The following is a 13,212-nucleotide window of genomic DNA, read 5'->3' on the forward strand; positions in this document are numbered from 1 at the left end:
ACATGGCTAATAAGCTGGAGTTTGGACCCAGTCAGCCTGGTTCTAGAGTCTATATGCTTAACACAAACTAACAGCAAACCATACCTTTTAAATCATTAATTTATAGAATCATTTGTGATCAGTATCAATACTGTATGATACCTCACAGAGCAGTTTTGAGCTTGCTTTATCATAATTTTTTATGTAAACCATCAGTTGAAAAAAATCCCACCAAAGCAGATGGTAAAAACATCTTCCCACTTGATTCTGAAAAATGTGACATAGACCCTGATGATAAGGCAATACAAAATTTTCCATGAAGACAGTAAAAAGTGTTATTCATGATGGATTCTTCTCTGTTATGGGCGTGATGATGAGACACAACTACAGAAAAATGTCATGCTCCTCAGCCTGTGCGTGCACGCTCAGTTGCTCAGTTGCACCGATCCTCAAGTTCTGGAGGAGGGCAAGTGACTTTAACCTGCCGTGATGCATGTGTTTGGAAAGGAAAGAGTGCATAATGGCTTAAAGACTTGGCTCAGGCAGGCATCAGAGTTACCTGATTCAGAATCCAGGTATCTCAGTCTACTGCTGTGTCCTTTAGGACTTAAGTTGTTCCATCTTCCTCATCTATAAACTGGGAGAATAATGGGCCATACCTGCTAGAGTTTCAATAAATATTATATACTACAAAGTATATAAAGCACCCAGTAGATGCCTGTTGCATAACATATGCTTTGTCCACATGAATTTAACCAATACCAGTGCTATTCACCATGAAGTTCCTTCACTCTAAATTCATACACTTTTCAGATTCTGCCAAGTGGTCTTTTAAAAACCGCTTGCCCAACGTGTTAGCAACAACTCTGAAAGAAGGAATTCTCACAATTATCTTCTATCCTGGATTCATAAAGCCCCAGGAAGGCATATGGTATTATACAAACATTAAATAATAATATGTTCTGCTCTGCTTACCAAATTAAATCAAATTCTAAAGGCAGCACATGCAGAGTGAAAATGGCTGCTGATAAGAAGCAATCTGATGTTTATTTATTTTTTATCATAATATTTACTGAAAACTTACTTTAGCATCTCCTAAAAAAAAAAAAAAAAACTTTTCTAAATCCTTCTGTGGTTTATAGTAGTAATATTTTCACATAAAGAAACTGAGTCTCAGAACAGTTTAAATTTGTGTTTCTATTACATAAACTGCTATAGAATGACATACTGATGGAAGAATGCAAGGAAAACTTGAAATGTAGATGAAATTTTAAGAAATACTTTCTTCTTATACATAAAAACATAGATTAGTGATTCTAATATTTATTTACGCTCTGTATGAATTTAATCATGTAACTTAAATTCTCTGTGACTCACTATTTATCGTGAAGTGGACATACTGATGACACTTCCCTCACTGGTTTGAGATTAAAAAATTCATTAATTAATAAAATATATAGAATAGTGGCTTACACAGAGCAACTGTCTGATGTTAATTATAACTATTATTCCTTCTGCTTACAGTTTTCACAGGTATTCTATAACATAAATATAAATTGGCTATTTTACAGCATCATACCTCCCCTCCTACCAACTCTGTCAATAAAAAAGGATGCAGCCAACATGAAAGTGGGTATTGGAGTAATTACTATGATGATATCTCATTTTCATAAATTCTCTTTTGGTGAGAATTGAAAGAAAAAAAATGGACCTTCTGAATTACTGAAATAGCCATCTGCAAAGTACTTGTGTTGACTCAGACCAAATTACTCATATTTTACAGACATTTCTGAAACAATTCTGTTTCAAAGCTTTCAACCTATAGCAAATAAAAGAAGATTGTTTTTAAATACTCCAGGTTTCAGGAGCTGAGCCAGGGACTTTACATGAGCTATTTTATTTAATATCTGCAAATCACTATAGCAATAGAAGTTTATTAGCTTTCTATTGCTATAACTAACTACCACAAATGTAGTGGCTTAAAACAATACAAATATATTTTCTTACAGCTCTGGACTTCAGAGGTCAAAAGTCAGTTTCCAAACTGGAGGGAAATCAAGGTGTGGGCAGGCCTGCCTTCCTTCCAGAGGTCTCAGGGAAGATCTTGGGCTTCCCTTGTGGCTCGGCTGGTAAACAATATGCCTGCAATGCAGGAGACCTGGTTTCGATCCCTGGGTTGGGAAGGTCCCCTGGAGAAGGGAAAGGCTACCCACTCCAGTATTCTGGCCTGAAGAATTCCATGGACTGTATAGTCCATGGGGTCGCAAAGAGTCGGACATGACTGAGTGACTTTCAGTTTCACTTTCACTTACTCCCCTGTCTTTTCTAGCTTCTAGAGGTTGACTGGTAGCTTCAGTTTGTGGGCCCCTTCCTCTATCTTCAAGGCCCATCACTTCTACTCTACTTCCATTTTTATATCTTCTTTCCCTTACTCTGATCCTTAAGCCTCCCACTTATGTGGATAGCCCACTTGGATGATCCAGGATAATCTCATCTCAAGATCTTTAATTTAATCACAGCAACACAATACCCTTTAACATCTAAATTAACATGTCCTCAGAAGCTGGGGATAGGACATAACATATTTGAAGGCAGGGGATTGTTTTTCAGCTTACTACAGGTAGACAGTATTGTCTCGTTTTGCAGATGAAGAAAAAAGTAGTAATTGTTAACACCATTAATACACAGAAAATTCAAAAGGGTTGAATAGTTTATTCAAATTCATGAAACCAAAAAGTGGGCACTGGCACACTAATGTAATGTAAGCATTTTGACTCCAATGTTGTTTCCAGTACACAGTTCTGCCCTCAAATTAGGAATAAAAAGATAAAAGAAGGACTCCCTTCTTAAGGTAGGGTTTGTTGTTGTTTTTCATTTTCTTTATGACTTAAAAATATTTATCAAATAAATACTGAATAGCTACCTATGTAAAACCCAATTTTAGGTGCTGGGAAAAAACAGGAATCAGACCAAGTCAGTAACTATTAGGTAATCTCATATCTTCCCATATGTTTGAATACTTATAATGTGGGTGTGTGTGCTAAATTTCAGTCATGTCCGACTCCTTGGCAATTTATAATCTTAAATCTATATCCATAGACTTGACCAAATTCAACTACCTATTTGATAGCTCCATTTTTATGTTCAATAAACCTTTTCAATTTGCCACATCTGGAACTGAACTGGCTTTCTCTACCTCAGGCAACAGCACTACCATATTTCCCTCCCTCACCACCCAGTAATCAGTAATCAAAATACCTTGCTAAGTCACTTCAGTCATGTCCGACTCTGTGCGACCCCATAGACGGCAGCCCACCAGGCTCCCCCGTCCCTGGGATTCTCCAGGCAAGAACACTGGAGTGGGTTGCCATTTCCTTCTCCAATGCATGAAACTGAAAAGTGAAAGTAAAGTCGCTCAGTTGTGTCTGACTCTTAGTGACCCCATGGACTGCAGCCTACCAGGCTCCTCCATCCATGGGATTTTCCAGGCAAGAGTACCGGAGTGGGGTGCCATTGCCTTCTCCACAAACTATCTTAATTTGTCTCAAAAAAGTATCTTAATTCCATTCACTTCTTATTTTCACCACTCCCAGACTTCTAACTGTTATCTTCATTTCTGTTCTTGCATTGCCTTAATCTAATCTTCATACATAAAAGGGCATGATCTCTTTAGAGAATAAATTAGATTATATCATTTCCAGAGCAAAATACTTCAATATTCACAGCATTTATAATCAAATCCAAATTTTTCATGCTACTCAGTATTACCACATACCTTGTTCTGTTTACATTTGTGTGCCTGTTGTCCTGGCATAACTAGTAATAGAGTCTCCTTTCACTCTTAAAATTGTTCATTTGGAAGACAAATTACATGGTCACCCTATATATATAAAGGGTTCTGTTGTCATTTTCCCTCTGCCTAAGTTTATTCCAATAGCCAGTCTCCCTCAGGACTCAATGGGGTTTGCCCTTAAGTCTCTCCTGTGATTATTTTTCTTCAAAAACTAAATCAAAGTGTTTAATCCAATACCTAGCTGTTTTATTTGTTGAACATCTGTCCTTCCACTAGACATTCCAGTATGCATAATACATGGTACATGGTAGGTGTCCACACATATTTATTAAAAGATTAATGACTAAATATATATGTCATACAGTCAGAGTTATATAAACATGTGGTATAACATTTAAATGGTACAAATGTGTTCAATATACCAATGACCAAACTTATAGAGGAGGAAAAAAAGTTCTGTTTAGAGAGAAAATAAGGTTGACTTCACAAGGGGAGGGAGCCCAACCATTGTTGATGGATATAAAAGATCATGTTTTGTGAATCAAGACGCTCTGAGAAAAGATTTCTAAGCAGAAGGAATGTCATTTACAAAGGCAGAAAGGTTTAAAGCTGTGTGATTATTCAGGGAACTCAAAGTAGTTTCTATTATTAGAGAGTACAGTCTTGCATAAATGATATATTAATGCCATGAATCCCTAAGGACAAAACCTAAATTATGAAGAAGACTGCAGGAAATATAGAAAAGAGTTAAGAAGTTCAAAACTTAGTTTTGTTTTCATTTATACTGCTAGGATGATTTGAGAGTTTCTATTGCATATTTAGCTCACCTTATAAATTATAGAAGTTCTTAGATAAGTACATCAGTTTTTGAAGAGTGATATTTCAAACTTCATTACCATAAAGAATCCTCTCAGTTGTGAGTTTGTCATATAATATTCACAAAATGGTAATACATGGTCCGTAAGGAAACTATATCGAGATTTATGGTACAGAAAACCAAAGTGGGCTTTTCCCTTGATTTTGGGGATTTGCATTTTAAGAGTTATCTTAAATTTCTGCTTTGGATGATGTATTTTTATTCATTCTTAGATTGTAAAAAGAAATAGACTAAAACTACTGGATTAACATTTTGGCATTTATATTATACAAATGCTAAAATGATCAGATCTGTAGAATTTATAGAACATCAGGTAATATTCTGAGGTAAACAAGAGTTGACATAGTGAATTGAAACTCATCCCAGACCTATTTATCTTGAAGAACATTTTCAAGAGATACTATTGGTACAGATAATCTTAAATGGTTTCTTTGAACATGAATATATACACCAAAGTCGCACTCTGGCGGGCTGCAGGACATGAAAGCTTTGTGTGACTCCCAGAGTGCTTTGGAAGTTTGAGCCAAGATTTTAATTTAGAGAAATCACATCAAAAAATCCAGAATTCTGGCCCCTTCCTAAATATTTTGAAGATCTGATAACTCTGGTGAGAAAAACTATAGTCCAAAATAGGGGCTATATGAGTGCATGTTTTCTAGTTCATCAACATCCATCTCCCTCCAGCCTCCCAGGTATGAGATCCACACCACACCATATATATATATATGTATATATATGCCTGAGACCTTGTTCTGGAACGAAAAAGCAACAACAGCAAAACCCACACAAAAAACACCAGAACAACAATAAAAAACAACTATTAAAGACCAATCGCAAATTATCAAAATGTCTAGGAAGATATTTAGAATTTGATCATTTGTAATTCTGAGAATTGAACATGCATGCTATCCTAATAAAATCATCTGCAAATGAAGCAATTCAAACTTGCAACCTTTTCTTCCTTGAATTCATTACTAAACAATACCCAAACACAAAAAAGTCCAGCAAATCCAGTATACCAGTTTTTTTCCTCCTGACCAAGAAGTTATTTGTTCTGGCATCTTGTCAATATAACACAAAGAGTCCATACAATAGCACCAAATTGTATAAATAGACTATGAGTTTGATCTGTAATTTGAATGCAAATATCTCCCTACCTGTATTATAGCAGATGTAATTCATTTAAACAGATTGAAAATACCCAAACTGTAGTAGATTAGGATATATAAAGGCAGAGAAGATGGGCACTTACCTTAGCTATCTGGACACACCAGTTAAGCAACAACTGTGATCCAATGTTATCCTTGTGTTCATGGACATAGTCCAGCAGACAGCCATGGGGCATGAGCTGTGTAACCAGCTGGATGGTTGGGCTCAGACACACACCCAATAATCGAACTAAGTGTGGATGGTCCATACTTGCCATGATTAGGGCTTCCTAAAAGAAAAAAATAAATAACACCATTATTTCAACTCAAAGTTCTTTGCCATGATAGTTACTTGCACTGTACTAATGCTGTTGATAATGATTTTGAAAAGGTACTCTCATAAAATGGAATCAATTAAAAGTGAAAAAAGACATTATTGTAGCCATTATATTTCTAAAGTGATTTAATTCAAGTGAAAATAAGTGGAAGTTAGACTATATATATATATATATTAGAATGGTAAATGTTATATAATAACTGCATGCAAATTTAATAGTAGTATTTTCTCTTCTGTAATGTGAAAAATACTACATTTTATTTACTGCCAAATGAAGTAGAATCCTAAATTATATTGTGGATTTTTAACCTTTGATCTTTGGTTCTAGAGTTCAGTTATCTACACGATACAGTTATTTGCACAAGGTAGCACAAAGTTATGAATTATTGCTGTTTAGTTGTTAAGTCATGTCTGACTGTTTTGCAACCCCATGGACCATAGCCCATGGAACTCTGCTGTCCATGGGATTTCCCATGCAAGAATGTTGAAGTGGGTTGTCATTTCCTTCTCCAGGGGATCTTCCTGACTCAGGGATGGAACCTGGGTCTTCTGCATTGGCAGGTATTGGCAAAAAGATTTTCTACCACTGAGTCATCTGGTAAGCCCCCACAGTTACAAAAAAAGCCATTCAAAATTAACTCATTCATTATTGATATGGATTCAGACATCATAAAGGTAATTTGTGAATTATTATTTTTTTAAATTATAAATATCAATGTAAACAATTACAAATAATATGCCTTCCTATCTAACAATATGCCTACTATGAATTTATGCAGAAAAATAAACATTTTAATAAGACATTTTACTCCATAACCTTTGATTTTACTCAAATTTATTTCATTTTCAAAATTATAAATGATATAAATAGAACCGTAAAATTTGGGAGTTAGGTGAGATTGTAAAAACTTGTCTACTCTAATTTTGTTATTTCATGAAGTGAGAAAACAGTTCTAACTTCTTTTTCATAATCATAAAGGCATTTTTGCTTAATGAAGATAAAGGGTCGACACATGATGGATATTTAGCCCATCCTAAAGTTAGCTTTCAGTTAAAAGCTATTTTAAGTGTCTTTACTCCAATTTGAAACTGATACAACCTTATACATACACACACTCACAGAGTGGTTGATACATATATGGCAATTTATTATCAATCAGTTTACCTATATGCAGGTATAAGAATGTTCATCATACTCTTTTTGAACATTTTTTTGTAGCTTTAAAAACTTTCAAATAACTGAGGATAAAAAGCTATACTGAGCTTCTCTTTAAGACAGCATGGCAGACTGATACACACATTTACTTTTATTTCCTCTTGATCCCACCATTTTAATAATAAATGAATCAATAAAAAGCCAGAAACCAACAATCACAAGAAGAGGCAATGGGGATGGAATACTAACAGTAGAAAGTGGCTTATTAGTAGTAACTGACTTAGCAAACATAGAAAATCTGAAGCCTAACTTAGGAGGTGAGAAACTGAAAATAAATCCAATTACGCCAAGGGTGTACACACAACAGGCTCAGTAGTGTTACACCACAAACCACTGTACATAAACGGAGTAGGAGGGACTGACTTTATCAGGATTGTTTCAAAGTCCATCTAGGAAGCACTTAGAATACAGATCTCCTTCATCCTTGTGTGTGTTTGTGTTAGTCGCTCAGTTGTGTCCAACTCTTTGTGACCCCAAAGACGTGGCCTGCCAACTTCCTCTGTCCATGGAATTCTCCAGACAAGAATACTAGAGTGGGTAGCCATTCCCTTTTCCAGGGGATATTCCTAACCCTTCATCCTTAGGAGAAGTTTAATCAAAGGGGTTGTAAACTATGAATATTAGGTAACAGAAAGAGAAGTATTCTGGTAAAAATAAAGAAGTACTCTGGTAATCAATCGTGTAAATTTATATATGATGAAAATCGAGGCCACCCTCTAGTTTCTTCTCCCAAATGGAGCTATGATTTCAAAATAGTGAAAGTTTTGTTTAAACCTCAAATTCTATATCCAGCAAAATTTGAACCAAGTGAGTGAATATATGGACATGTCTATTCTTAAAAAAGATTATCTCATAGGTTTCCTTTATCTGTTAGACGTGCTCATTTAATAAAAAGTGAAGGGCACTTTAAAAAGTGCACTTAATTGTGAAAACAAGGAAATGACAGGAAAGGGATACTCCAGAATCAAAGCTCTACAGGCACCTGATATAGGAGCCAGTTTAGACTGGAGCAGGATATCTTACTCTAGAAAAGATGTAAGAGATGGATGAATGGCCAAAGCAACTGAACAGGAACACAACCATGTAGAACCATTTGACTTTTTTTAATATTATCTTAAAGTTATTTGAGAAGATAGCTTGAGATGATTATTATCTCAAAAGCTATTCACTTTTAATCTCCACTACTCTTTAGTAGGGTTGAGTTCAGCAGAGTCTGAAGATTATTCATAATCATGGGTGAGGCTGATGGAGTATATGGATTTTACTGGATCCAGCCAAGGTCTTATGTGAATTATAATGTTTTATTTTTTGAAGAAGGAAGAGTGGGGCACTATGAACTCGTGTGGAGAAAGGAGAGATAGGAGGCCAAACAGAAGAAATAAGTTGGTAAGGGGACTTCAGCGTCACTCAAAGGACTTTATTTTTGAGCCTTTGGGAGTAGAAGCTGAAATTGTTTTTCAGCTGACCTCCAAGCAGATGAGGTCTTCCAATTCCTCCTTCCCCAGCAGCCACAAGGAACCAGACAAGTAAGAGAATGAGAGAGAGCACCACTGGTTTCTCTGCTTTCTTGCTGAGTCCACCAACATAAGACCTTGAGAACTGGCAGGCCAGGGACCATGGAGAGGCACCACCTCCCACAAGGTCAGTGGTGTCCTCAGGTGATATCAGTCAATGATGCTGAGATAGGACCTCTGGGTGTCTCAGAGAGAAGAGAAGCTCCACCTAGGGACTGAGCTGGTAAGAAAGGACATTGTAGATACCACTTCGTGACTGCAACTGGCAGACTAGTTTGTAAATTCATATGAACATGCAACTCTTCCTAAACTATTTGGGAAGACTTCCACTGAAGTTGGGATTTCTGCACAATCAGCAAAGCCAGAAATTTGAATTATTGCTACAAATATGGCTCTATTTGGATCCATGAAGCAGAAACAGTTTCGTTTTACTTCCTGTATACTTCAGTCAACATTTGAAATAAAGCAAACATTTGAAATAAAGCAAACTGATGCAATTATAAGGAGAGTACAAATAGAAATGTTAGCTGAGTTATATTATCTATTATTTAATCTAGTATTTTATTAAATAGTAATTAATGTTAATATTAAAAGTGTGAACCAGAGGTTCTTTCACTGAATTATGATATGCACACATATATACACATGCTGCTGCTAAGTCACTTCAGTCATCAACAAAAAAGCAAAACATAATTAAATTGTCTAACTCAATCAAGTAACAAATTAGATATTTAATTAGATATTAAATATTAGATATCAGATTTAATTAAACGTATCCTAATTGTATTCCGTTTCTCTTCTGTGACTCATCTTTCAAGTCCTAGCATTTATCACTACGAATGGCCTAGGTTTATCATTTAAAGGGTGGTTTTCCTAGCCCCACTCATCAGGAATCTACATTTGTAGCAAGCTCCTGCAAGTAGTGAAGCTACTGCAGGAAACACAGAACTTTGAGAATCTCTGAAACATCTCCATCTATTGTATATCTCTATCATTCATTGCAAAGGAAGTCACATGTAGTCACCATTGTTTGATCCTTATTGTAACTCTAAGAAGCAGTCAAAGGAGGCAGCCATTCTCTGCTGTAACATAAGGAAACCAAGGCTGAGCAGAATTACTGCCCTAGGTCACAGGAGTAAGTAGAAGGATCAGAGTTAAGACAGGTTTTCTGATTCTTAGAACAGTGCTATTTCCTAGGATGGTAAAAACACTGAAATTTTAACATTTCAGTTCTATCAGCACTTTGAAATGTAGATGCTTATCGTACTAACAAGAAGACAATGCCAAACACCTGACTTTAGCCATACCTGAAAGAATTGGATCAAATCATACTTCAGTTCCTAAGGAGCAACTCAAACAAAAATTTGCACTTATAGATAAATTGCCATCACTTACAATATACTTTCAGAAAAAGTCAAATAAAATATATTTCTCTGATTTCCTATATTATTTGGTATAGGCCATTTCCTAAGATACAAAACATGGTGAAATTTAAGATACAAGACAGACTTTAAGGTTATTTTGGCCTTTTTCAGGATGAAATATATAAACAATTTTTTTTCTTTTACAACTCAAGGAGTAATATTTCCATTTTAAATATGCATGTAAAAAGTTTACAACAGAAGAGTGTAAAAATGTCGCATGAAAGTTCTCTTTAAAAAAAAAATCTATTAGTAAGTCCTGGCAAAAAAGCTGGGGTTGTATTAAAGAAAATTGCTCATCACACTACAAAGAGTATTTGAAACCAAATTGCAGAGTATTTGCATAATAGTTCTCTTTTTCTGAGAAAGAAAAGATGAACAGGACACTAATTGTAGGTTTTATTTTTTTCATAAAGGAAATAGCAGATGGCTTTTTTGGGGGAAAGGGGAAGAAATAAAGAGAAAAGAATGTGGATTCATTTAGAGTGATGAGGGGGATGGAAGGGGAAAGAAATCCAATATTTTAATAATGGAGTGTTGGGTTTCAATAAATTACTCTGTTGAAATTAATAATGTCCTCCACTACCTATCTCTGTGTGGGGCCTCTGGAAGCAATTTTGGAATCTTTGCTGCTGTCATTAGAACATATCACCGAAGGCCACTGGAATACATACAAGTTGACAGATGTATTAACAATTTTTCCAGATATGAAATTATTTTCTGTCTCTGTTTCCTGTTTTGCTTTACAAAATTTTTCTTGTAGGTGAATTAAATAGTTTTCTCATTGGACAGAGAGGAAGGATGTAACAGGTGCTATACTGAAAATTCTAAAAGAAGAAGATCTTTCTTTATAATGAAGTCTGGTTGGAATTAAGGACATTTTTTTTAACTATCAAGGGATGACCACAGAATGGATAAAAAGCTCTGAAGCATGTGTGCCATTATTCTCTAGACTATGCTATCTGTATCTCTATTTCATTCTGAAGGAAAGACATTTCGATGCAATAATGAAAGTGAGCAATACTATTTGTCACATTAAGGCATCATTTTGCTCAGCCTTCAGATGTTTATACCTTGGCACTTAAAATTATTTTCTCACTCATGTTGTTTAGGAGTTTCACAAAAAGAAAAAAAATATGGTCACTGAAAACTTACGAGCTATTCTGTTTATGAAAAATATTTACTTAAGCTAAACTTTCACTGTTTCATTATGTCAATGGACCATTAATTCAATACCCTCCAGCTGAAAATGGGGAGATTTTCACTGCATCAGGGATAAGGAAGATAAAAAAGGGGGATAGAGAAAAAAATAATAAACAATTAGCAGAGACATATAAAATTGTGCTTAATGTAACAGTCAGCAGATTTCTGAATGTTTAAAACAAATGCCTCTCCTAAAGACAGAGGGGGTGATAGTGATGTAGAGAACAAAGAAGATAATGGTGATGGCAGTGATGAAAAATGAGATAAAATTATCGGTCCATAATAATGTTTTACAAATCAGTTCTGCTGCAGATGGTATCCAGATAATAAAATAAATGAAATCTGCATCTGTTCACTCATGTCTAGAATAAATAATAATTTACTAGTGCAAGTAGGTGAGCAGTAATTAGACTGAATTAATACACCATCAGTTTAAGTGGGTCTACATTGCTCAGTGACATTCTTTTCCAATCCCTGGTATCATTTTTGTGAACATGAAAAATCATATTTGGATCCTTCTAACTTTTGGAGTCAGAAGTTTTCTATCCCTGTCTCCATCATTCATCCATTTGCTGTCTGAATCTTAGATCTAGATACCACTTATCAGTGCTGCACAATTAAGAACTTTATTAATAATTTATACAAGGTAGAATTTTTGAGTATTTTTATTACAGTTATTGGAACCTGCTTTTCCCTCCTATATCTTAAATGTGGAAATTCTATCATGGCTTTGTCTCTAGTACCCTATGTTTTCATCTGTAACTTCTTGCATCCTTATATCTTATAACTTTAAGAAATATGACAGAGTTATCAAAACCATATGGAGTCAACTGCACAGTTCTGTGGCTTCTCATGATTTGATATACTTTGCATCTAAAAATAGAAACATTACTATCTAAAAGAGGGCAAGCAAAATTCATCTTGATCATATCCAAAATACCTGTGTAAAGTATCTGTCAAGAATATCCAAGCATGAGAATTATACTGTGCTCATATTCCAATCTGTTTTTTTTTTCAACTCCTGTAATTTCAACAGTCATCTCTGAGTAAAAGCTAGTAGGTCTTTATATATGTGTATCTCCCCTATCATAATACATATTCCATTTTTATTAGATTTGTTACAGGTCTATCATCTCTAATGATTTATCTGAAAGTAGTAATATGAGCTGATAAAGTTATCAAATTCTCATACAGTATATGGCTCATACTAAGGTAGCAATGTAGTTTTATTAATAAACAAACAGAATCTGTATTATATGCCACCCTCCCACCCAACCTCATCCCAGGATTTCAAGTGCCTTACTGTCATCCTGATATAGAAAACCTACTGCATCTCTAATTTAACACACAAAGTACATTTCTCCATAAAGGCCTGTCTGCTATTTTTACCAATTTTCTAAGTTTCAGAAATATTTTCTGATTTGGTTTTTAAACCTTGGATTCCGATTTGGTATTATCTCTTCCGAGTTCTTCCATTCCATTCCATATCTATCAGTAATATTGTGCCAAGTCCCATTTACTGTTTATTTCAATGTAGCTCAAATCTATATCCTTCCATGTATTTTTGACCTGACTTCAAGTCAAATTCAGACTCACACTGCTGATGTAAAAGGAATGTTGATTTTTTCATTAACTCCAGTCTGTTTGGGCTATAACTTACAAAAAAAAAAAAAATCCTTAGCAATTTTTTTTCAGAGTGCTACATAGATAGCTTTTACCTTGCA

General features: G+C 35.0%; 1 protein-coding gene across 6 annotated transcripts in view; it reads right to left on the reverse strand.

Moving 5' to 3' along the window:
• ERBB4 (erb-b2 receptor tyrosine kinase 4) overlaps positions 1-13,212 on the reverse strand; it is a 1,283,620-nt gene that overhangs the window by 181,822 nt on the left and 1,088,586 nt on the right. For all 6 annotated transcript variants that reach the window (XM_061383869.1, XM_061383859.1, XM_061383854.1 and 3 more), the window contains one exon: positions 5,902-6,087. In XM_061383869.1, the coding sequence (XP_061239853.1) occupies positions 5,902-6,087 (186 nt within the window). The remainder of the gene's footprint in view (positions 1-5,901; positions 6,088-13,212) is intronic.

The sequence above is a fragment of the Bos javanicus genome, chromosome 2 (assembly GCF_032452875.1).
Source record: "Bos javanicus breed banteng chromosome 2, ARS-OSU_banteng_1.0, whole genome shotgun sequence".
Taxonomy (NCBI): Eukaryota; Metazoa; Chordata; class Mammalia; order Artiodactyla; family Bovidae; genus Bos; species Bos javanicus.